Source organism: Rhamphochromis sp. 'chilingali' (genome assembly GCF_963969265.1).
Source record: "Rhamphochromis sp. 'chilingali' genome assembly, chromosome: 2".
NCBI lineage: Eukaryota > Metazoa > Chordata > Actinopteri > Cichliformes > Cichlidae > Rhamphochromis > Rhamphochromis sp. 'chilingali'.
The window spans coordinates 15,967,305-15,994,338 of record NC_137930.1 but is presented as its reverse complement, the minus strand read 5'-3'; the positions used below and the strand labels follow the sequence as shown (position 1 = coordinate 15,994,338).

Sequence of the window (27,034 nt, the reverse complement as noted above, 5' to 3'; positions counted from 1 at the left end):
CGGATACAAACAGGCTCAGGATGGCTTCGTCATCCACTCTTCTTCTCTCCTTCGTTGTCACTTTCAAAACCAAAGAAATCCTCATTGTCAGTGTCAGAGTCGAACACCCTCAGAAGGGCCGTGGCGGTGTCCTCCTCTCCATCATGCAGCAGTCCAGCCCTTCAAAATCCGTTGGTGATCGTGGATGTTTTCACACTTTTCCACGCTGTCAGAATCCACCGGTGGAGTTGGGCATAACTTGCTTTTTGGGCATAACTTGCAAGTTTATCGCCGCTCATCAGCCACGACTCCCGCTGAACGCGTACCGCTACTTTGAAGTTTGTTTTTCGCGCTACTTCGTACGGCACTACGTTGCCTGGTGGACGGACATGTGACTAACATACCACTCTTGAACCCCGATCCTTCCGCCAGGCAACGTAGTGCCGTACAACAGCGGAACACACAAAACAAATCGTCTTACGATATGACAAAAATCACGGACAATCCATAGAAAAGCCGCACCTGACTAAAAGCCGCAGGGTTCAAAGCTTGTGCAAAAAGTAGCGGCTTATAGCCCGACATTTACAGTAATTCATTAGTTTATACCACTGCTGGGTATAAACTAACCTGCATACCATTCAAGTAAACTTCATTTGACTGGATTCACTTAAATATAATGTTTTATATTGTAGTTATGTAACAAAATTAGATGGAAGATATAATCAAATTACTTAAAGTCAGTATTTTGTGTGTGCGCATTTTTTGAGAGTACTGTGTATGGCAATGAGCTGACTGTTGTGAAGGCTAATCTGAATTTTTGATGCTAATCAGTCACAAGCATATAATTACAGGGAAGCTATTTGCAGTCAAACTGCACATACATACAGTACATTCTGCTACATTTTGAGGACCACTTACCCTTCCCAAATGAATAGAATCTATTCTAGAATTTATAGAATCCCAAATACTTCGTACCAAAATATTTCCTCAACCTGTCAGATTCAAATGAGATCCTTCAAAAGGCTCACTGTGCATTTGCTCACATGCAGTTACTGTGCAAACAGACAATGCCTGTTTGTTAAGTATTGCTTCTAAGACGATGGACCATCTATTTGCTACAACTGTCTTTATCTGTTTCAAGACACGTTAATCCAGTTTTTATCCACGTGTTTTGAAAGGCGAGTGAAGCAAATCTTTCTGTCTGTGACACAGTAACACCAAAGATATCATCAAAGTACCCACAGAATTACAACCATTAAGATTAATGGCCTAATGGTGGTGTAATGATCTTTAAGCTATCAGTGTGTAAGCTGTTTCTATTGTAATGGTGATTATTCGAATGGACAGCCCTGGGCAGTCGTGGATATAATCATGCGACATTTATTGCAAAACTGAAGTAGATGTGAGAATCTTTACAGGGTAAGCAGAAATTAGTCAAAATAAAGACTCACCTCGGGTGTTTTTGTGGTTGATTGTTTTATGGATTTTACAGGTTACCCACATAAAGAATGACAAAAGTAGTGGAGTAACCAAGAAGATTAAAGCCACTACTGATTGAGGTAAAGAATGAAAAACATCTTACTTCAACTGAGTAAATCCCAACTCAAAATATTTCCCTACGAATAAGAGTGAAGTGTTGAAAAAAAAAGGAAAGGGAAGTCAGGCAAGTGAGAAAGGGAAAGGAAAGATCATCTGGCAGGAGAAGAAAGATGACTGACTGTGGTTCAGGAAGAAAGAAAAAAAATCCATATAACTTTTTAAATACCAGGGCAGCTGTGAGGATCTGTGGAGGCAGCCTTCAACCCAGGAGAGCACAGACATCAACAGTGTCAAAAGTTCTTGGCTGACGAAGACAAAAAAAAGCGCTTAAAAAAAAAGGAGGCTTCTGGTAGGTTGAACACTTGACCTTTACGTCACACACAACAAAAGTTATATCAGTTTCATCTTTGTTCCACCTGAAGTCATGTCTGAATTTAAATGTGTAGCCAGCAGGCAGAAGCTAGATCCTTTTAAAGAAACTTGCATCCTGGCTGTCATCTGTTAACCTCTGAGGAGTTATTTTAGGTCGACTAAACCAAGGCTACATGTAAATGAAATGTGATAAAGACCTGCTTATTATGGCTTTATTAATGGCTCATTTCAGAGAGATATTCATATGCAGTAACCACGAAGAATGATACCTTCAGCTTTACCAGAGCTAGTAGTGCAACAATATGACTGATAAGTTTTCAGGTGTGTCTGCTGACTGGCTGTTTTGAGTGGCCTTCTGGCAAGTACAAAACTCAAACAAATCAACATATTTAATGAATATTAACTTCCTAAAGCAGTTCCATAGATCCAAGACGTCATTTGTTTGACTTTTTAACTTAACATCCGAGATCCTTAACTGTATGAGGAGCATTTTGGATTTTGTACTCTCACTGACACCTGTGCTCCTGTATTATTGACTTACATAACACCCACGCTCATTGTGCTTGATGTTTCACTCAACAGCTCAGCTCAAAGTCATTTCCGTCTTTCTTCTACAAAAACACAGCATTTTTGAAGAACTTGTCCAACAGCATGGTTATTAACTCAGTCTTTTGCCATGTGTTTATGTGCGTGAGTCATGGAGTGCTATTTACACAGTCCTGTGGAGTAATCCGCCTTAAAAGCCAGCTGTAGGACACATGAAAAAGCAGAATTTGTTTTTGAGGTACTTCAAAACCACATAACCAAAAAGGTTTCAAATCATTTGACTGTCTGAACCCTTTATGGCTGCCCCACTAAAGAAAGGGTTGCTCTGCACGCTCCGTCAGCATTCTGGGGGAATAAAAGTTAACCGAACTTTGGTAGTGTGGTTCTTCAACTCTTTGACACTATATCATCATTTTCAATGCAGTGATGTGGTAAATAATAGACGAGTAGAAGCGCAAACATCGAACGCCCAAGGCTTAATTCCAGCATAAGGGGGTCTCAGGCTTGCAGGAGGCTTAAATCAGAGAGTGCTGTATACTCCATCTCTGATTTACTGATGAGTCGGCTTTGCAGTCGTGATAAAACACTTCCACCCAGCCCAACGGTGTCCCAGAGTGTCAGTGTTATGTGTTTATTAGGGGTGCAACGATACACAAAATTCACGGTTCAGTTCGGTTCGATACTTTGGTGTCACGGTTTGATATTTTTTCGATACAAAAAAATGTTCATGCTTTTTTAATTTGTCATTTATTAAAATATATATAAAATATATATACTTTAAATCAAAAGTACAGTTTTTAAATGTAATTTTGCTGAAACAACAAAGTAATAAAAAATAAATCTATCTGATCGAGAAATCACTCATCTTTGGAAAAGAGAGTTTATTACAGAGAAATGGCTCTTTCCAAAATAAAAGCTATACTATACGCTTCTTCTGGGCTATATTCTCAGCAGCATATTAAACATGTCAGGTCCCCATAAGGAGAATCATGTGCTAACGGCTGTCTAAATGACTCGGGTAAAGTTTGTAGCATGCGTGCTTGTTGTTTTTGTCTGCTTCCACTTGTCTTTGCACGATGAAGTCGGCGTAAATGTGCAGTCATATTCTTTGTGTTCCCACTAGTGCTGTCAGCGTTAATCTCGTTGAAATGACGTTAACGCCACAATAGAATTTACCCAATAAATCTGAGGTAACAATTTGCATTGAGTTTTTTGGGGTAGATTTAAGTCAATATATTGTGTATAAAATAGCTTCAATAAAAAGCTATGAAATACTTAATTAAATTGGGTAAAATTTACCCCATATTTACGCATATATTCAACAGCTACTTACTCATTGAAATTAGGTAAAATTAATTATATAATTACTAATAAAATTTAATTATTATCAGTTGATAAACATTACCTATTCATATAAGGTAAAATGTACCCCCCCAAAAAAGACATTCAGATGGTTCATCATCTCAATGTTCTTATTACATAGTCCGGGACTGGTCATGCATGCTGACTGATAAAAAGCGCACCACGAACACATTTCATTGCAACTTACCGGCAGATGTCTAGACGGTTAACAGACAGCAGCAGATTCAAAGTTTTATTTCAAGTAATGGTGCATTACACAGACTTAAGCAATACAAGTGAAGTGTAATAGCTCATTACTTCAAAAATTACCATTTGCATACGCTATTATATATTATTCACCCTATGTAAATAGCATACCTTCACTTCTGTGGTTCGATCGGGTTTGTTGGAAGCCGGAAAAAGGACCCAGAATTTGCTTGCTGTCCCGCTTGGTCAAAAAGCGCAGTCTGGCGCATGCGCAATTAGGAACATAAGACTCATTGTTTGGGGGTATATTTTACTGCATTTTTTAATGTAATGTTGTAACTGTTAGGGAAAGGGTATAATTAACCCATTACTTTATAATTCCTTGGCTGAGTGCAATAATAGAGAAAATTTTACATGATTTGCATAGATTATATATACCTCTCTCCAAAATAGCTTTTATCAGTGTGGCACATCCGACATACTGTTTTACTTTTGTCCATGACGAGCTTACCTTCAGGGTCATACTTCACATGAAGACCAAAATAGTTCCAAAGGCCAGATCTGAATGAGGGTGGGGGAGGTTCAATTTGCAACAAGCTTAGCTTTTGTCTTGCTAGCTTGCGCTGTGCTCAGTGGATCTGCGCTCGACAGTGCAGCCTAGGCAGAGTAGTCGAACACAGATCCACTGAGCTCTCAACACAGACAGCATCGTCAGAAGAAAAGTTGATAAAATAAATTTAAAATTTTATATTGTTCGATAAATATGCATACCTGAACTGAAAGCACTGTATCGAACGGTTCAATATCGATACGAGTATCGTTGCACCCCTAGTGTTTATGTATATTATCTGGTCCTTTTTGGTTTACTTTTTGCTTTATTCTACTTTCTGTGTTTTTCCTTCTGTGTTTTCTCACTTTTCCAAGCATTTCTATGACCTTGATTTCTCTCTCAGTGTTTCTCAGGTCACCGCTTATACTCCATCTTCCAACTACCTTTGGTATTAGTGTTTTGGACTCTCCTGTCACTGTACACTTTGTTCATCGAGATTAGTCTTGCAATTTCTAATATTTGTTGTTGCGTCAAAGATCTTAATTTACTTATTTTTATTTTACTTCACATTGTGCAATAACTAAGTGAGAAAAACAATTTTTGCATAAACAGCATACATCTTCTACTTCAGCTTTCAGTTGCTGCCACAGCAGATTGCCTACCTCCATCATCATCCTCAGCAACAACAACCCTTTGCATGTCCTTCTTCCCTTCCAGGAAGCCCCTCTGTTTTGTTCTGTTTTTGTTGTTTTGTTCATGAACTAGTTCTTACATAGTACTTTTCTACTCTCCTGGAGCCTTCAAAGTACTTTATACAACATGCCTCATTTACCCATTTACACAAGCATTTTTCTACACCTTTCTACACCTTTTTCTACACCTAAGTGCTCTTTCGCTTACTCTCTTGCTTGCTTCCCCTCCTCACCCCCTAGGTTCCTGCAGATGGCTGCTCCCAGAGGTGGGACCAAGTCATTGTTTTGCAAGTCTCAAGTAAGTCTCAAGTCTTTATCCTCAAGTCTCAAGTCAAGTCTCAAGTAATGTCAGGCAAGTCAGAGTCGAGTCTCAAGTCACTGGTGTAAAAGTCCAAGTAAAGTCACAAGTCTGAAATTTTGAATTTCAAGTCCTTTCGAGTCTTTAAAAAACCCAGAAAAAAAGCATGTTGCAGTTATATGCTAAATGTAAATATTAGACCATGTAATTTTTAAATCTGTGTTTTTCTCAACACATGACAAAATAGTGAACTTAGAAAATATACACAAATTGTGAAATTGCACCTCTTTAAAATGCAGCTCAATTAAACCTAGCTCCAAGAATAATTTTCACCGACAGTTCTGAGATAAGCTGCATGTTATTCTTGGATGCGGTTGTAGGACTGGCTTTAAAATCGCATGACAAAAATATCATACATAAATAAATGATTTTTTTTTAAAATATCCTTTAAAAAAAAACTGCATCACCAACGTAGCCTGGAAAACATTTGCTAGTTAGATGAAGTCAGCTATCTCATCGTAGCATATTTATATGCATATTTATAATCATACGGTTCTTGGAGTGAGCGCATACACTCGTGAAGTTTAGTAACTTCCGGTCACTGCAACAAGCCCAGGTACAGTTTACCGACGGATGGGTACAGGACCTTGAAATGCACCGTGTAGAAAGTAAAGACCATCGTACGTATCATAAGTTTACCAGTCTCACAAATCGTCGTCATAAATACACATTCGTTAACAGTTTATTAATATAACCTTTGAGCTCAATGGTAATTAATTAGCAGTGGAAATAATTTCTGGTACGCGTTACAGAAATGTAGCAGTGACAATAATATTGTATGCTGTAATCGTACTGGAAAATTAGTCATACAAAACAACTGTTTTACCCTGTGAATAAAAGTATATGTTTTTGTCAATGTACCATAATAACAGAAGCGAAACGCAATATTGTGTCAGGACAATTCACTATTTATGCACAATAAATAAAGGAGCATAGCGCGACAATTTCTGTTCAGCGCCAGACTGTAACCTATATCACCAATTATGTTAAGAAAAATGACGCATTAACTACAACAGCAGACTGACCTTTGTGGAAATGCTTGGAGCAGACTAACCTGTGAGCTGGAGTGTTCTGAGACGTTATAATTGATCTTTGAATGGCTGCAATCCAGGCCATCCAGTCGCCTCTTTGTTACTTCGGAAACATGGCTCGAACAATTTCTCTTCAACGACGTAATCCGATAACAACCGATCTCTTTACCCGTCGGCTTCCCGTGGCTGTCATGCGACCGGCCATTGCAGTTAATAATACAACAGCTTCTTGACATTTTTGTGTTTCTTTTTATCGCTGTGTGACTGATTTCAATTGAAAGCCTGCGTGCGCTAGTACCGCTTGCCACGAGTTCCCAGAATCCTTTGCGGTTCTACCCGTGAATGACGTCACATTTTCAATCTCTATATAATATGCATGTTAAATTTTATATTTGGGGTAAAATATCAAGTCTTTTCAAGTAAACCGGTTCAAGTCCAATTCAAGTCCCAAGTCATTGGTGTAAAAGTCCAAGTCAAGTCACAAGTCTTAGAACATTTTTTCAAGTCAAGTCTAAAGTCATAAAATTAATGACTCGAGTCTGACTCGAGTCCAAGTCATGTGACTCGAGTCCACACCTCTGGCTGCTCCCCCCTGAGCCTTGTTTGTGCCAGATGTTCCTTCCTGTTAAAAGGGAGTTTTTCCTTCCTACTGTCTCCAAGTGCTTGCTCAAACAGGGTCATTTGGTTGTTGGGGTTTTGCCTCATGCACTAACACAGCTCTTCTCTTGGCATGCGCTTCTAGATCTTCAAAGACAGTGAAACTCCTGACTTTCTCTATACTTTCTCAATACTCCCAAAGCAATCGTATCTGTAGGGCTCTTTCTCAGCATAGTGCTGCTTAGTGAACATACCTCGCTTCTTAACCTAGCCTCAACAACTCTTACCCATAGCTTTACGGTATGACTCATTGACTTTATTCCCCTGTAGTTACTAAAGCACTGCACATCACCCTTGTTCTTGAAAATCTGTGCCAGTGCTATAATGTCTCCTTTTCTCCAACAAATTACACATAAGTTTATGCTTCATCTTTTGAACAACCATGAAAATGCTGCTGGTAAGCTTCTGCCGCCAGTTCATAAGCTCGCACAATACTAGCTTTAACAAGGCCACAGTCTATACTCTTCTTTATACTGAGTGATGAATATGCCTCCTGAGCTTTACCAACTAGAAAAAACTAAAACAGTAAGGTCTAGCAATTCTTTGATTACACGTTCAAAGTGCAGAAAGTACTTTTCAACATCTTTCTCGCTGAAAGGGGGGCCAGATTATTGTTTTTACAAATATCAAAATTACTCATTTTTTCATGGTGGCACTTTGGGTTTGAGCTCTAAGCTCCATCTCATTCATTTCTCTTTCATGTGCATGCCTTTGTTTTTTTTGTTTTTGTTTTTTTTGCTCACACCACCTTGCCTGCTCCTTTTCCTTGCCTCAACCCTTAATTCTTAAAGACCCAAGTCTTTATTTCCAGCTCCTTTAATCCTACAACTCTGTCCTGTATCCTTTCACTCTGCTGCAACTGTTCTGTCTCTTCACCTTCAGTGGTTAAGTCACAGAACAACTCAAACACTTCAACTAGTATCTCCTGTTCAGCCAGACCACTATTGCTTTTGACACAGAAAATCTTTAAATTCCTTAAATTACCCTGAGGACCAAAACTGGTCTACCACAGATTGGAGATCTTTCTTTATGCAAACTAAGAGTGCTATGATCCATTTGTATTTGCAGTTCTTAGGTTCATGTTCATTTAGTCTGTTCCCCTTCATGCTCTGGTTGGCTTGGTCTCCTCTGTGTTCTCCCCAGGCAGTCATGTCTCTCGCCCTCTCTATTCCCTCGTCTATCATGTTCCCATGTCTGTTTATCACCCGGTTCCAGAGTCAAACCTTTGTCTTTTAGTCTGCATCTCAGTGTGTTTCCTGTTTTATTTTGACAGTCTCTCGTCCTGTGTTCGTTGTGTTTAGTTTTGCTTCCTCCCTGTATCATTATGTCTGATTAGTTCTGGCTGTGTTTCCCTCCTGTTTCCTATCCCCTCGTTATCCTCTGTGCATTTAGTCCCCTGTCTTCCTCTGCCTGTTGTCTCGTAGTCCCATGTTGCGTTGCATGTGTCACCGTGTTCCTGGTCCCCTTGTTACTGCCTAGTCTATTCCCAGTTCATGTTCCCAGCTTTCATTTTCCAGGGTCAGGTTTTTGCTTCCTTGTATTTAGTATTTGGTTTTGTTTACAGTGAACAAAAGTTGACTCCTTTTCTCAATTCCTTTATGTTCCGAGTCCTGCAACTCAGCAATTCCAACCTACCTGATGTGGTAACACATATATGACCTTTGTGAGCCAAAGGTGATGGGGTAGGTTTAGATCATGGGACAAGTCTCCCAAGTTTCTCTATAATGTCTTTAATATTATAATAGAGGCTCGTCCCATGATCTAACGCCAAACATATTAGTAGACACAGCACGACAGTGAGAGTTTACACGCCACTGTTTATTGTAGGCAGATAATCAGATAAATGAAGAGCCTAATGCCAAACACCACGGAGCAGGTTAGAGGGAGTGTGCTAAAACAAAGGACCAGCCTGTATAAGCCCAGCCCACAAGCCAGCACAAGTGCCAATCACCTGCCGTAGCCAGGGTTGATATGGAAACCGAGAACACTGGGATGTAACATATGTTTACAGCAATTTGCAGCATACTCGCATTTCTCACATGAACTTAACTACAAACAGTTTTCGTTATGACCAAAGAATTCAACAGATGTTTTCTAAATACAAGATGCGGCAAGCTTCATGGAGCTTATCAGTAGAGCTTGAGGGGAAATCCCCACCTCCCACCGCCTCCACCTCCATTACATGGTTACATTCCTGGCCTGGCACTGATTATGGGTATGGTCTGTGGGCTGCTGACAGCACAAATTGCCAGTAAACAAACAACTGAGCCTTCGCCTGATAACACATGAAAGAGAAAGGGTCTTCACAGTGGCACCGTGTGTGTGGGCAGACAGTATGTCTTCATACCTTTCTGCGGTGCATTTGTCTCTTTATATGCCATCGGCGCATCAGAGGATTTCCACTGAGGGGCCGACACTTTGAAATCCTCCTGGTATGTTTGTTTACGTCAAGCGCTCGCATGTTTCAGGGATCACATCTTTTCTTTTTCCCTTTCTTGAATTCCCCTCCTCGATTGCCTCAAGGAATTTATCAACTCCTTATGCTTCTCACACACACACACACACACACACACACACGCACACACACACACACGCACACACACAGCCGCACACTGAGTGGTTAAAACCTCTCATATGGTGAGGACTATATAAGGTTATTAGGAAGAATTTGTGCAATATATGTAATCCAACATCACAAACACAGCACGGAGAGTTAGATCTTGAAATAAAATCTGAATATTGAGAGCTGGTAAAATAAATATAGACAAGCTGTCTTAATCAGTTTTGGCAGTAAACAAAGTGACAAATATTTGTTGCTTTGCAGTGTTCTTTTCAGCACCTTCCATCATCCTTTTGAGTTTAATGGTCAGGCTAATTAGGTCTTCGGAGAATACTGCTGTCAGACGTGTCAGAGTTGTCACTAGAAAGGAACCCAGAGAGACCATAACAGACTGAATTGATGTCTACAAGACAATCCCTCCAAGTGTTGTTCATTTTAGACTAAATGAGCCTTTGCTGATATTCCAAACAGAAAGCTAAATCCCATGGGTTCATTTGATATGTATTACCCAGCCAACATGTATATATGGGCCCCACCTGGTTTTTGCTCGGGCTGGATGGGTACCATGTGGGCATGGGCTCAAACTGGGCTTTTTGTATGGGGCCTACTTGGGTTCTTCACATTAAACCCATATGGGCCATCCCAAGTGAGCACTTTTAGTAGGTCCTAGCTGGGTCAAACATGGGAAACACTTAACTTGGTCCAAAATGGGAAACACATGTAGGACCCACTTGGGTTTTCCACCTGGGATAGACATGGGCAAACACAGTCATTTAAGGATAGGCTGTTGTTGTGTGCCCCAGGTGGGGCAAAGTTAGGTAATCAATATATGTTTTAGTATCGATGACACAGGTGGGCCCCACCTGGTCAAACTAAATGGGTCGCACATGGGCAAATGCAAGTCAGACCCTGAAAACATGTCTATGTGGGCCCCAGGTGGGGCAAAGTGAGGTAATCAATATATTTTTTTAGCACTGATGACATAGGTGGGGCCCACCTGGTCAAACTATATGGGTCGCACATGGGCAAATGCAAGTCAGACCCTGAAACATGTCTATGTGGGCCCCAGGTGGGGCAAAGTTAGGTAATCAATATATTTTTTTAGCACTGATGACATAGGTGGGGCCCACCTGGTCAAACTATATGGGTCACACATGGGCAAATGCAAGTTAGACCCTGAAAACATGTCTATGTAGGCCCCATATGGGTTATGTTAAGTTAATATGGGCATATATTTTATGTGGGCTCAAGATTGTTTAGTATATATGGGACCCACTTGGGTTTCTCACATGAAAGCCATATGGGTGGGCATCCAATGTAGGTCCTAGTTGGGTTAGTGATGGTAAATGTGTACATTGGTTCAAAATGGTAGCACATGCTTATGTGAGGATTCTTCTTCTGTGAAGAGCCTGAGAAAGTGTTATTTGAATAAAGGAGGATTTATTCCAAACAAGCCCATCACAGATTGCGCACAACCCAGGGAGTTCTGAAAGTCAAATTGTAAAAATAATCTCAAAAGAAAGTATGAACATAACTCTCTTTTATAACCTGCAGACGGCACCCATGTGGTACCATTCTCTAAGAAATCACCCTAACTTTAACATATTTGGCACAACCTCAGTCTATCACTTTTGCTACCCTTACGTACAGTCAGATGTTCTTGACCCTTCATTTTTGACCCTCTCAGTATTTAGCCTTGGCTAGCAAATGTACTCAAAGTCCACATTGAGACCTCAAGATGTTATGTGTTATCAGACACTACAACCCAGCTGTCAAGTGAGACTATAGGAACTTTGGTGTTTTTGAACATTCAATGTTACTCAAAACACTCTGCACACTATTCCAAATAACTGGTTTGAAACTGGTTACTTTTTAATTTTAGATTTCATTTTATGTACTTAATGTGAACTCTGCATGGTAGGCTGCATGGTGAGGCTCAGATAAGATAAAATAAGGACTTCATGATTCTTCTTAGGTAAATTCACTTGTCACAGCAGCAATAATAAGTGATTAAAACGGACACAAGAGTAGAAAAAAAGAAAAGCAAAAAATACGAATAAAAAACCTAAGATAAAAGTGAATTACACAGACAAAATCCAGATTTGGCATTTGCAAATTAAGGATTACTGGTTGTTCAAACAATTAAGACTATTTACTTGAGCAAACATGCAGTTGAGGATTTTTAGTAGATCAGACACACTCTACTGTATTAGAGAAAAGACAGTTAGTTACATGGAAGATGGAAGTTTTGGTTAATCAGATCCAGTAAAGCTCCTGAAGTATATTACCGATCTGTTAAAATGTTACTCTTCAAACTTGTGCCCTCAAATTATATAACCAGAAATAATTTATATTTTCTTTGAACTAGTGGAAAGGAGAGGGAATGGGGTCTTTCAAGCAGTCACACTTCAACTGTGAAACTCCCTTGTCCTTATGGTGTATTGACACTATTGAAACTTTTCAAAACCAGTCTAATGTTAGAAGAGCTTTTAGGTAAACTGTTATTCTTCTTCTTATCATTATTATATTTTTATTAATTATATTTTTATTATGATGTTGATTTGGGTGACACTTTTTGATAAATATTATATATTACTTTTTAAAACATATTAACCATCCCTATGCTTAAAAAACTTTTAAAAATAAAATTGTTCTTTTAAACTTGTGCATTGTTTGACTTTTAAAATTTTTGTATCAGGTGTAAAACGACTTTTTAAATAAAGTTGTTTTTAATGTGAGCAGCTCCTATTGGCTCGTTTAAAAAGAGGGAGGAGCAGATTGCACCGCCTAGCGTCTAGTCTTCGCGGTCTTTCGTCTGTTGCGCCTTTTCTCTCCCTGGTGTTTAAGAACGTGGAGGACAAAAGGATACCAAAGAATCGAAAACTATGACAAAGGTAAATACTTAAAGTTTGATACGTTTTCATCAATGGTTATTTTAGTAACTTTCTATAGTCGTCCTAAACGGTATAAGGGGGAGAAGCATAACATCTTTAGCTAGCAGGTAGAACTGGGTTAATTTGCTGCATTGTCTTTGGCAAACATAATTTAAAGTTAATTAAAAAACTCTTACTGCCTATATTCTACTCAATAAAGTTCATCTTATCTTATTCTGTTTTCATTGCACCATTCTCTCTATACAGTTTTTGAATTTACACACTATAACGTACACGGCAGTTTTTTTCTGTGCTTCTGCAACTGTTTCTTGGGTTTTCCTATAAGGTTTTTGTAATTAATTTAAAAAATTTATATTATTTTTTTGGCTTTAGTGGATTCCTGCTCAGCTAACTCGGCCATTATGCACTACCCAGTAAACAAAATGGCTGAACAGTATCTTAAATGTCTGAACATGAGCTAGTCATACCATGTTACGTAATATTCATGTGCAGTGTAGCAAGGTGATTGTTTAAATTACAGGAGTAGATGCCTGCAGCTGAAACGGTTTTCTGATCTGAATACGGTAATGTTACCAGATATGCATTGTACTATGGGAAAACGGTGGTGGATCAGTGTGTAAAAAGCCCCCAAAAGAAACACACAGCGTCTTTAGCTCAAACACTGTCTGATCACTCTCTTAGATACTGTGCTGTTCCATCTAGTTATTGGTTACTGAGAAATGTTAGGTCATTAATTAATTAAGAGAGTGCAGCTGTTCAGATCAGATGGTGAAGTAGGAAAATGCAGAACATGTTATTATAGCTGAATGCTGTGTAAAATACTAGTAATAAATCTAACTCCCATTTATGGCTTTTACTACTGTGGGGCTAAATAAAAAATTACAGACATAATGAAATCTGCTACAATTACAAAGCTTAAGTTTAAAACAATTATTATATATTAAGCATTTTTTTGCTCTTTTTTTTTAAATTCTTTTTGCTAATAATGGACTCAATTTTATTATCAACTTCAAAGACCTATTAAACTTTTAAACCATTAAATCCAGGAAATTAGATGCCCGTAAATGTACGAGACCCTCTTTATGTCTAGTATCCCCAAATATTTAATAATCCTTTCTAAAAGTACACAAATTTTGTTCTTTTCAATTAAATATTGCATGTTCAATGTATTCTTGAGCAGGTAAAAATTCCACTAAATTAGTTTTTGCATATTTTTAAGTATAATCAAATTTTTATAGTTTGCGAGTACTTTTAATTTGGAGATTTTGCCACTTGATTTGAAGTTTGGATAGTGCTTTATAGTCATTTGTAAATGTTTTGAACTCATCTGGCTTCTTAATAATTTAATAAAAAATTAACAAGCCATGTAATAATTTGAAAACCACTAGGGACCACTTATAAAAAAGTAATTCCTTTTTTACTTAAAGGAATTTAGGATTTATGTCTGTCAAGTCATTTGTTCTGGCATAAGTCACCATTTTGATATATCTTCCTGTGACTTTAAAGTCTGTCAGCTAGTTAGATACATTTTTGCACTGCTAGTGTTTGCTGCTTGAATTAGTCAGTTTATCATATAAACACATGCAGTGCCTTTCAAACTTTTAATTACACTGTTCATTTTGTGCATTAGTAAGAGAATCTTTTATATTGAATTATCCTGGGAAAAAACAAAAATGTTTGTATTTTCTCATGCACTTTCTTTCATTTCCTTATCACGTTTAGATTCTTCAAGATCACAAGCACCATCTTTGACATGTAAGTAACTTTCATATTATTTGTATTACTTATTATTATTATTTTTGAAAAGTGATGGTCTTTGGGGCATCCTTTTTTTTTATTGGTATTAAGTATATATATTTATTTAGGCACAGGAGGCAATGATCTATTTTAAAATTTAACATTTATTTAATTTTCATCTTTTATGCTAACAATAATGCCAACAGTGTTCTCTTCACTTGACCCACAACTCTGACAGTTTTGGTCCTCTGCTCTCCTCACAATTGGCTGATTTCCATCTGAGCTGCTACTGTCAACTGCATTAAACTGATTTTACATTGCCTTGTTATTCTAATCTTTATCTGCGTTTTGGACTCCAAACATTCACACCTGCTGTTAGTAACCAGAGCTCACAAGAGTGTAAGGCGTGTAGTTCAATAAAGTGATCGATGTGTTCACTAGCTGATTTCAATAAACCGGTAACTTATCAAATCCATATTTTATAGGAAGTACATTACTGATAAAAGTGGTAATAAACACGGTAACCAATAAAAATTTAAATTTACTGTTATAAAAAAAAAATACTGCAGTGAGCTCGGTTTTCTAACACCAGGTGTGAACATCTACAGTCTTTAAGCGCTGGTAAAGATTTAAAAATAAAAGCATTCAATAACATAACATTAAACAGTAAATTAGTTTGATGGTGTTGACTGCAGCAGCTCAATGTTAATCAGCTGATGGTGATGGAAGCAGATGAGCGTTTTTCATCATGGTTGTTAGTGATGTGTTGGTCAAAACGAAACGGCTCTTTGAAGTGAACGACACAAGCGTGTTTTTTCTCTCTCTCTCACCCTCTCTCTCGCACTTTTTTTCCGCTTCACTCTGCACGCGAGCCTTGTGCTTTGCGCTGGGAAGAGGGGGGAGGGGCGGTTGTTACACACGCAGTAGCACAGTAACAGAGCAGGAGGGAGAGAGAGAGAAAGAGAGCCAGGGACAACAACGTCACATTAGAAAGGTATAGTAATCATCCACAACTATTTTCAATTGCGGATGATAAAGGATTCAGAAAGTTTATTCATGCAGGCCCATATGACAGAGAATGTGCATCTTCTGTTTGTTTTCATATTATAATTTATATTTAATTGTGTTGTGGTTTGCAGTGTTTTGTGTTGTTTCACTTTAAATTTGTTTAAAAGGAAAAAGCTGAAAATTTAAATAGTTAAAAGTTGAAATGTAAATAGTTGGTTTTTTTGTATTATATGATTTATTTATTACATTTTATGTGGAGAGAATAAATAAAAGTATATTTACGGTGGCTGCTAGAGACAAAGCACGTACAAACCCCAAAACACGTAAAAACTCCATAGCACGTACAAACTCCAAAGCACGTACAAAACACAACAGAAGTGCTCCAGGATGCTAGGCACAGTGTTGAGATTTTGTTACCTAGTGGCTACACAAGCCAGGAAGTACCAACGACCGGATTTGGTGTGTGGTAGTAACAGGTAAATGAACAGCTTTTGGAATTTTTTATGAATATATATGAGTGCTTGTGTATAAATACACAAAAAATACACATATGATTTCAATTGTGTAAATTAAGTGATCTAGATAGCTCTGTTTTGGAAGTTCAGTTGACGCTAGAAATGGGTTTTGGAGTTTGTACATGCTTTGTCTCTAGGGGCCACCATATATATTTATATATAAACATATATAAATAAAACCACGTTTCTTTTTTTACATTAGTAATTCCTTTTGTTCATAATTTTATATTGTTGTTAATAATAAATTAATTAAAGCAACAAAACAACCTGAAGAGCCGGTTGGGAGCCGAAAGAGCCGGCTTTCTAAAAAGAGACGAAAATCCCATCACTAGTTGTGTAATATGCTGGTATTGATATGATCAAAAATGAACTGAGTTGTTTCGTATTCTATAGAAATTGTACATCTAATTAATAACAAGGCTTTCTGCTGATGTTATTAATTAAAAATTTATTGTTTTATTTTTAAGCAACAACTTTTTAGCATGCAATCAGTCCATGCTGTACAGGACAGATTTGTAAACTGTGCATACAAAAATAGACTATTTTACAAAATTGCTCTTTCAACAAATGTAAATCACAGCAGATTTTTTTTGTTGTAGGTGCACTGTCACAACTAGAAATGTGGGGGGAAGTCCTCAAAGTTGAAGGCAGAACAGGAAAATACATGGAAATAACAATTTTCCTTTAAATGGTAAATGGCCTGCATTTTTATAGCGCTTTTCTAGTCCCTAAGGACCCCAAAGCACTTCACACTACATTCAGTCATTCACCCATTCACACACACAATCACACACTGGCGATGGCAAGCTACATTGTAGCCACAGCTGCCCTGGGGCGCACTGACAGAGCACATCAGTAAAGGTCGATCTGGATACTTGATAACTGTTGGTATAGGTATGACATGAATTTGAATCTCCATTATCACAGGTTTTAATTGGGAGGGAACATGCAGATATACAGGAGGACTATAAACAGCAATTCCTATTGCATACAACTGTTTTAGAAAATACCAACAACACTGTTAATTTATCACTTGCTGGTCTATAGACTTTACAGTGTGGATGGATGGAAAATCCATCTGGCTCCACTCTGGCTGAATTGGTGCTACAAACAACTCTGCGCTCGGCTTTCCTGGCTGTGTGTGGATTTATACTTACACATCCAAATTTTGACCCTATTTTTCTTCCTTTCAGCTGATTGGTCATTTCATGTCAATCACCAATTAAACAATCCAATCAGAGAACATCTCCAGAAGTTGATTCTGTTCATCTGGACGTAGCATTTTCAGTGGGAGAAAATGCTGCAAGCGCTACGTCCAGATGAACAGAATCAACTTTTGGAGATTTACTTACCTGGATGATTGAGCATGCATCAAGACAATCAGAGAACAGATAGGTTTGGCTGTTGGAGGGCTGCATTACGGAGCTTCAGGTCCTGGAAGAATAAATTCCCTTTTACATACCAGACCAGCATTTTTCTTCATTAGCACGAAGGAAAACAGTCTGTGCGTGTCAGAGTTCTGTGGTTTTTGTGTCACAGGGCTTATAATATGTGTAAAAATCTGGCCAGGGACCATCACATCACACTGCTATCATATTTTTCTGTTGCTATCATGTTTCTTTTCTGAGATGTTGTTACTTTTATGACAGATGTAACGAGAAATCTTCCAGAAAGTTAAATTTTTTATTCTAATCAAATATTTGATTCTGATAACAGATAAAGATTTTTTTTTTTTACTTTTGTTCTGCTATTTCATAGTTTATACAAATTTTGGCCAATTCCTATTTATTTTAACCCTTTAGCCCCCAAAAAGTCGCCAGCGACAGGTTTTTCCAAACCTGTCTCGTCAAACCTGAGCTCTGCCAGGGGCCCAACACGCCTGGACTTTTAGAAGAAAAGAGATGTCCGAAAATAAACCACAGGGTCAAATACTTAATTTTGTTCAGTGTTTTAGAGTTATTAATTTGAATTGACTAATTTAAATATTTTATTCATGTACATTTTGATTGCCTTTAGTAAAAATGGCAAAATTTCAATTTCTTTTTTCTTTCTGTTATTAATCCTTGATTACATTCATATAGTATACAGTAGAGGAAAAAACCTACCAGACCTACCAGTTATCCTGCGTAACATTATTGGGGATAAAGGGTTAAGGAAGCGCAATTAATTTTTTTAGTTTAGCTTGTGTTTACTACCATTTTTTTTTTTATCACCACACAGTAAACATTAAGTAATATGTAAAGTGTCCATTTATCCTCCATTCCGGTCCATTATCTTAAGCTTAGGCTGCTGCCCCTCGACCCAATCCGGTACTAAGTAGAGAGGCCCAGACTTCGCTCTCTCCAGGCACTTGGCCCAGCTCTTCCGGGGGAATCCCAAGGCATTCCCAGGCCAGCCGAAAAACATAGTCCCTCCAGCATGTCCTGGGTGTTCTGGGTCTCTTCCTGGTGGGACGTGCCCAAAACACCTCACCAGGGAGGCAACCTAACCAGATGCCAGTATCTAATCTGTCCTTTTTGTATGTTCCCCTCAGGTTGCCATGGTAGCAGATACAGGGGAAACAAGTGTAGACGATGCCACAAGAAGGATGATGAAATTCCTCATATCACCTGAGCTGGCTGTGGAGTACAACATGCTTGGCCGACATGGGGAAAAAAAGTTCAGAGATTTGCGTCTTTTTAATGTTGTGTATGGTAAGTTAGTTTCACTTGAGACATTTGAACTTTAGAAAACTAAACTTTTTTAATAAAGTGTTTGAAAGTGTAACTGAGATTGGTTATCATGCAATTTGTATATATTTTTTGAGGCAATAAAGTGAAATAAACATTGTTCTTTGAAAATCATCACCAAATGAAGTAAGCTAAGATTAACTTTACTTTGGCTTGCCCGTTTTTCTTCTTCTTCATTTGCAGAGGCACTGAAGAATTATTTAACATCAAAAGTCAACTTGCAAGAAGCAGAGAAGGCTCTGTCCAAGTGGTTCAGTGGAGCTAAAGACAGAGGAGGACCGAGGGCTGCAAGGGTACAAAATAGACTTACGGCTCTGTAAAAAAACAAACCCTGCTGATTCAAGATAAGCTTTTGAGTTTTCCATCTGACTTTTTCCCCATGTTGCTACAGTTCCAAATATCTAAGGAATTTTGCTGTAGTTTGACATTTCTAGTTTTTAAACGTTTACGCACTTTGGAATACAGTTACGTAAAATCACAGTTGTTGGACAAAATAAATGTGAAAAATGTTGTTTTGTGTACCCTCGTGATTTTTGAAATGGTTTTATTTACAAACTAGATTTTGTTTGCGGTCAGCTTTAATATATTTGGTGTCTTTGTGTCACAGAACCCGTATTAGCCGTCTGAAAAATTGATTTTGTGACTGTTTTACTACATGGGGCCCACTCAGTGCCAGAACTTAGTCAATTCAAACTAGAAATAAGATGCAAATACAGAACCCACTGCTAATGCCATTCCAACTTTTTAGCTCATGTTTTCCTCATGTTGTACCCACTAAGAACTTGAAAAATGGGGCCTAGGTGGGTTTCAGTGTACTTTGCCCAGTTGGGGTCCATTTAGTTCCCAGATTTTACCTATATAACACCGAGATGGGCTTATAAAATGGGGCCATTATGGAACCCGCGGACAATCCCACTTAAAACCCACTTTTTAGCCTATGTGGTACTCACATGGTACCCACAAAACAACTTGAAAGGTGGGGCCTGGGTGGGTTTCTTTGTACTTTGCCCAGTTGGGGTCCATTTAGTTCCCAGATTATACCAATATAACACCGAGATGGGCTTACAAAATGGGGCCATTATGGAACCCGCGGACAATCCCACTTAAAACCCACTTTTTAGCCTATGTGGTACTCACATGGTACCCACAAAACAACTTGAAAGGTGGGGCCCGGGTGGGTTTCTGTGTACTTTGCCTAGTTGGGGCCCATTTAGTTCCCAGATTTTACCAATATAACACCGAGATGGGCTTATAAAATGGGGCCATTACGGAACCCGCGGACAATCCCACTTAAAACCCACTTTTTAGCCTATGTGGTGCCCACATGGTACCCACAAAAACTTGAAAGATGGGGCCTAGGTGGGTTTCTGTGTACTTTGCCCAGTTGGGGTCCATCTAGTTCCCAGATTTTACCAATATAATACCGAGATGGGCTTATTAAATGGGGTCATTATGGAACCTGCGGACAATCCCACTTAAAACCCACTTTTTAGCCTATGTGGTGCCTACATGGTACCCACAAAAACTTGAAAGATGGGGCCCAGGTGGGTTTCTGTGTACTTTTCCCAGTTGGGGCCCATTTAGTTCCCAGATTTTCCTAACATAACACCTATATGGGCATTTAATATGGGGCCATTACGGAACCCGCGGACAATCCTATATGGGGCCCATTTTTCAGCCCATTTCCAAACCATATGGGCCCCACATATAAATGTTGGCTGGGTAGTTGTCTAGAAGCTCCCTCATGGCCAAGCAACCATGCTCTACAGTACATTTTGGACTCCTATACAACTGTTTTGTTTTTGTTTTTCATGCTTGTGAACTCATCTTGTACCTATCTGTCCTCTTGTTTAACCAACACTATTACATGTCATAGATAAACAGTAAATGAGCATTTTTTAATTTGGGTTTAGTCTGACTAGCTGCTCATTGGTTTGGTTCACTTGGCTGCAAGCAACACTGGCTTTAAATGAGTGAGTTAAACCACTGAAAACATAATGCAGTGACAATAAAAATACATATCAGTGTGAATATTTGTAGAAAGAAGCCCTATGACAGCTGGGATAGGCTCCAGCGCCCCCCGCGACCCTGAAAAGGATAAGCGGAAGCGAATGGATGGATGGATGGAAGTTAATTTCACAGCGTTTCCAAACAGAGAATAAATATTATGAATATATCATAGCCACAATCAAAGACCCAAGTCTGGCTAGTGTTACAAGGTAGTGTACTTTAAGCTAAAACAGACACCAAAAGCACGGTGATTACATCGCCATGTAAACTCACATTTAGTAAGTCAGTGTTTTATTTACGAGAACGATAGGTGCATATTAGGACAAACACTAGTTTTCTCTCTTACACAAAGAGAGCAGGAAAGGTTTCCCATCTACCTCTATGTCATTCAACAAGAATGTCACTGAAATATCAAGTCTTAACATGTCGAGCCATGAAAGCTTTCTTACTGAACCGGAACATACTTTAGGAAAACGGTTATAACAGAGTTTCAGTCAGGTCTGAGTGGACCTGAAAAGCAGTCAGATGTAACTGACAGAAAATTCAGCAGACTCAACATATCCTCACAAAGTCTGGTCAGTGATCTGGACTACTAATGACTCACGGTGATTCATGCAGGAAACAGACAGAGAGGTGAAGTTTGGGAGGGCCAAAGTCTACACTGTCGAATCATTTATGCATTTCAAGTACTTCTCTTTCTTTTCTTAAACACTGTCTAATAACCTTGTCACACGTGACGAATGCTCTATGAAGACATTTGAAGTGGTTCAACATATTATAAAACAAACTTTTTTCTTTTCTTGTCTAAGCAAAGACTGAATATAAAGGATGGAAACAGCCTACAGATCTAAAAGGGGAAGTCAGTGCGCTGTAGTCTTTCTAATAACCAGAAGGGGGCGATTCCTCTGGTTTCAAAAATAAGTTTGGGTGTGTAGAAGTCTACACAGTCAGAAATAGGGGTACAGAAGGGGTACATTACTGTGCCCCAAGGTACAAAAATGACATTAATACAGTCTAAGGACAAATATTGGACCTCGGGGTAACTATCTGTACCTTTTTTAGCGTCTGAAAGGTACATACATGTTCCTTAATTGTGAAAAGTACTTATTTGTACCCATTCTTTCAAAAGATAAAGTACAGGTTGATTAAGCTCTTTTTGATTAGAGGTTTTTTTTTTTAATTCTTTTTGACAGTAATTTATTTGCAACTGTATTGATTTAAGCATATATTTTAGTGTTTTTATTTTATTTTTTATTATTTTCATTGCTGTTGTTGTTTTTGTATTCCCTGAACCCCCCTTATTTTTAAGCTGCTTTAAGAGCAATGAATTTATTTGAAAGAAAAAAAGTAAAAATGCATTTAAACATTTTTTTAAGAGAGTGTTTTTTTTAAAGTATAACTATTTGGATGAATTACAAAAAAGCACCCTTATTGAACGGAGTGCGAGTTGAGCCCATCCTCACAACATCAAACAAAAGTAGAAGAAGAAACTCAACGAATAGCTGGTGGATTCTAGAATTTTCTGTAAATGCAGCAGGTGCCATTTTGTTTTATCAACGGACGGAGATGGATTACGAACTTGCAAGTCCTGGTGTGCTCTGTTCACTTTCAACCGAGGAACTCGTAACAAAAATACAAGAGTGGGGCTTAGATGTCACCGAAGCTGAAGCTCAGCATTTCAGAGGTAAGTTTTATTTAAAGAAAAATGTAGCGTAATTACTAATTATTGGTTTAGCCTAGCTTAACGTATATTAGCAATTTAGCTAGTTTCGGCACTCTCTTAGCTTAAATTATGTCTCTTTACAAACGTTTTTATAAACGTTTCATGTGTAAAGTTGAGGTCACAGTTCTGAAAAATGAAAAATGTGTACACATAGTATTTGTATAAGTTTGAACTTATATATGTGGTTCGGCCACAGTCTATGGGTTCGGTAACCCCTGCGCAGCGGAACGGCGCGAAATTTGATTCCCTGGTAGCTGAATGCAGTTTACGGTTAGTGTATTAATGGTTTAATAAAATCACGTTTTTACATCCATTCCAAGGCCATCAACACACACTGAATATAACGTTTAAAGGAAATATCTTGACGCTGCACTTGTTTAAAATATAACAAGGGTGTCGCAGCTGGGGTTTGATAGTCGCGTTTTAAGCAATGTGGGAACTTTTTCAGCATGTAATCTGAGCTTGTAATACGGTCCTGCGGGTGTTATCGCTATAAGTAATCGGTCTGAAAGAACAGACGGCAGAAACTGTCGGAAATCTGGAGAAAGGAGTCACCTTAGTAGTGAATATTAACAAATTACAGCATTCTAGTCTTTTTTTTTTCTTCCAAACTTGAAAGGGCACAAAAGCATGCTCAGACTCTGCTCTCCTGTGTCCAGTAGTCCCACACAAACATCTAAATTTAAAAATGAAAACTTTGCATATCGAGAGGATTCACTCTAAAAATTTGGTTTATTAAATTTACTGATTTTTTTTAATGAATATTTCTTTGAACTGAAAGAAGTTGTACAAAAGGTTTTAATGTGTGTGATATACGGTTTTTACCCATGTAAAAATGTGGTGATAAATATCCTTACATGGAATTTAGAGTTTGTACTACCATTTATCTTGCAGACAATGAGGTTGATGGTGACACAGTTGACTGCGGTCTTACTGAGACTATGGTTGCATACCTTTTTCCAAGGATCCTTCAAAAAGCAGGTTAAATTCAACCAATTTGTGTCAAGGATGAAGGAATCTTCAGTGAGGCTGACTCTACAGACTGTCTCTCCAGAAGACTGGCAACCATCTACTTCGTCAACTTCAATAAGGTATTTTCTTATTTATAATGAAGTTAGTATGTCTGAAGCATACATGTTGGCCGTTATGCACTTTTAGGATTTAGTTAATATGATCATTGTTTCTACCATATGTATTGTTACTGTAGTGTTTTATACTTCAATTCATGCAATAAAAACAAACACTTAACTGTTTTCACAGCAATGAAAATACTTTGAGACTGCCAGCCTCTTTTGAAATTCCAAGATTTCCCAAAAATCTGCAACTAAAACTGGACAACAAAGAACCGTGCCATAAAAATCCAAGGGACAGACACACAATAATCAGAGTTCTATATGAAGCTGTGGCACAGTATACTATGTAAGTTAATCAGGGTAATGTTAGCTTGTTGCTTTAGAAAAAGCTGAATCTGTCATATTGAAAATAAACGCTACATTACTAAGAAACAATAACTGACACTTGATAAAGTTTGTTTGTCAGCAGTTGCTCTAACACTTATGTTTCTTCTGATATTACAGGTATCCCACAAATTCTGAATATGTGCAAGCTGTGAAGACGCTGGTAATGAAGTATCCTTTCCTCAAGGATCGTGAGGGAAATGGTTATGTAAGTTAAATTTAAAATTTGCATAAGGTTCCTTCAAGATTACAAAGTAAAAGTGAAGCTTTTTTCAATCTTGTTTTGTTAGTAAGACAATCTGTAGCCTCTCAGTAGGTTTGTATGAAGTATGTTTACTGATTCTTTGTTGGGTGTATTTTGTGTAGATTGTTTTTACAGTAACTTATGTTTCTGTTCAACAAGCACACATGGCATATGTCTTTGAGACGTAAATTCAAATCAGAGCGGGCACCACTAGTCGACAGTGAGGCAGTGAGACGTTGTAAGGAGAAGTTTGGTTCTACGAGGAGAGGGCAGCCTAATAAATGTCAACGAACAAGTCAGAGAAATGTTTGTCAGGTTGGTGTGAGGGACATCTTGAGCTATAAAATGTTCTTGCATCTGTTATTGCATCTAAAACTAAGGATTAGGGATGCAACTGTACCCCTTTTTTCAAACCGAAACAATACCAATACTTGGATTAGAGCACTTGCTAATACAAAGTACCAGTGCTAATACTTCTACCTCACAAAAAATTATTAATTGGAAGGCGCTAAAAGAGGGTGAACTAGATTTTAAAAACAAACAAAAAAAAAAAAAAACATTTTAAATATGACTCCAAAACTAAAATTTCAAGTTAACAATTAAGATTTTATGTGAAATTATTTCAGAGTTTCCATATTTTAAATATTGGTTCATGGTATCGGTTAACTTTAACCGATACAAGTTCTTTGTGATGCACAGATTGTGTCAGCTCTAATTGTATATTTAGTCTTATGTTGGGTTTCTAATCTGTTTTGACTTTCTCTTCTCACTCTTGCTTTCTTTCAAGGGACCATGCGTCCAAGGAGAGGATTTATTATCCATAGACGCCCACTTAAAGGTCTTACAGTGCCAATATCAGAAGATGCAACCAGATACCATGGTGGTTCATAACCGTATGCAGCAAACGTTTGCTTGGCGGCAGAAAGAAATTGCAGATGGTATGCCTGTGGAGGATGTGTTGAAGAAGTACCCCTTCTTAGGGATGCCTACTGGTGTAAGTCAGAAAGCTGAATTGAACTTGGAAATAGCTGTCACATTTAACATGTTTATAGTAGTAAATTTTATTTGCCCTTGACCTTGCTTTCTTCATCTGTCCCTCTTTCCTTTTTTTATATGTTCATGTAACTTCTTACAGTATTGTTGTTAAATTCTATAAAAAAATAATTATGCAGCACCATACATAATTAATATCAACTTTAGATTATTTCATTTTCATACACTGTTATTTTGTACTGAAAATGAATTTTTTACTTGTAGCTGTGCAACGAACTCGGGTGGATCCAACCAACAACGGGTAATGTAAGCCAGCAATTTCGTGAAGGGCTCTCATGTGTTGCAGCAAAGGTGATTGACCTTACACGAGGGAAAACCCCACTCTACCAGCTCTACCTTGATGCAAGAGAGGAGGCTCTCACTGATGACCTACCAGGTCTTGCTTTTTTTTTTTAACTTCAAGGCTTCCATTTTATATAATTTTTATAGGTAACTGGAAATGCCAGATAAAATGCATGGGTAATCTTGTGTTGTTGTTTTTTTTGTTGTTGTTTTTTTGGCAGATCTTGACACAAGGGCTGCACTTTTATTCCTGCCATACGTCTTCAAGGAGAAACTGGATCTCTTTGTCATACTTGGAGAGGTGTGTGTATTAAAATATTTAGTCTATATAAAACGAAAACAAATGTATCTTTTGTTAAGAGACTAAGATATTGCTTTCCTCTACCTTCTCTTTTGACTTCAAAGGTTCATCCTAAAACCCCCTATCCAACTGTTCAGCTACTTCATGAAGACTGGAAACCAGTGTTCTCCAGAAGCGCTCCAAACATTGTGAAGTTGGATGGCAGTGAAGTGTGCAGAAGCTCGTGTATTTTTGAAGGAATCATCTCTTCTTTCTGCTTGTATTTTGTCTTCAACCTTGCTTATCCAAAACATCTGAAGAACACCCTGATTTTTCTCCAAAAGTACATTGTGAAAATAGATGAGGGTGAGGACCGGCCTCTGCCAATCACAGTCACCAGACAAATAAATCTTCTGTATTGACCACCATGCCATTGATAGTGAATGGACGGTGCTAAAACCTGGACAGGAAATTGATGTTGCAGCTTATGACACATACTCTGTTGATAACAGTTTGTATGTAACAGTTAAGCAATGTATTTAAGAAGGTAATAAATGTGACAAGTATTTTTGACTTTGTATCTTCAATTTTTCAAATCTTGAGAGGAAAAATATAGGAAATCTGTGTGTAGATACTGAACCTTTAGAAAGACATTTTTGTACTCCTTTTAAGGGTTCTTTTTTGTACTTTATACTAAGGGTACAACTTTGCCCTTTAAAGTACAGGTTTGACGTGTAAAAGGTACAAATTACAAGGGTACAAATCAGTACCCACAGTTTAGGGTACAGAACGGTACCTTAGAGGGTACCACCCCAGTGACAAGACATTGTACCCCTATAGGTACATTTCTGTACTTTAATTTCTGAGTGTGTATGGTAAAACAACCCTTCATTTTTCTTGATTTTTTGATCTCAATAAAATTTTTTATAAGGATGAATTTATCATTCTCCATCACTAGCTTAAAATCATACTGAATACAAAATGAGGTTCACTCATTGGACTGGACTCTGCGTCCACTTAGAGGTATGTTTAAGGCTGTGGCTACTGTCAAGACACATTGTTGCACATCTGAGGGTGCTGTGCCTTTAGTTGCACTGCCAGATGTACCCCTCCTAATTAAGTTTTATCTATAAAGCTGAAGGCTTTACAGTAGGATTCACTAACCAGTGGGTGATGTCATGTTAGCTACATGTAGCTGAATTGTAAGTTTATTCATTTCCAACAAAATGAATGTTGAAGTTTCAGGTTACCAAGTTACCAAGCCAAGGAA

At 38.0% G+C, this 27,034-nt stretch overlaps 1 protein-coding gene and 1 long non-coding RNA gene across 3 annotated transcripts in view; both read left to right on the top strand.

Annotated features, from left to right (window-relative positions):
* LOC308392033 (sterile alpha motif domain-containing protein 3-like) overlaps positions 1–26,302 on the top strand; it is a 63,609-nt gene extending 37,307 nt beyond the window's left edge. Inside the window, exons 3-11 of one of the 2 annotated variants that reach the window (XM_080874876.1) lie at positions 5,467–5,524; positions 23,343–23,539; positions 23,709–23,867; positions 24,026–24,113; positions 24,309–24,464; positions 24,937–25,143; positions 25,407–25,578; positions 25,706–25,785; positions 25,890–26,302. In XM_080874876.1, the coding sequence (XP_080731002.1) occupies positions 5,477–5,524; positions 23,343–23,539; positions 23,709–23,867; positions 24,026–24,113; positions 24,309–24,464; positions 24,937–25,143; positions 25,407–25,578; positions 25,706–25,785; positions 25,890–26,186 (1,404 nt within the window). In that variant the 5' untranslated portion in view covers positions 5,467–5,476 and the 3' untranslated portion in view covers positions 26,187–26,302. Of the gene's footprint in view, positions 1–5,466; positions 5,525–22,620; positions 23,540–23,708; positions 23,868–24,025; positions 24,114–24,308; positions 24,465–24,936; positions 25,144–25,406; positions 25,579–25,705; positions 25,786–25,889 lie in introns of those variants that run through there. The other variant, XM_080874877.1, reaches the window with a different exon arrangement.
* On the top strand, positions 12,602–19,226 carry LOC308392469. Its single transcript, XR_013970816.1, has 4 exons — positions 12,602–12,726; positions 14,449–14,481; positions 18,520–18,679; positions 18,899–19,226. It is a non-coding gene; the product is annotated as an uncharacterized lncRNA (long non-coding RNA).
* Positions 26,303–27,034: the final 732 nt, after the last annotated feature.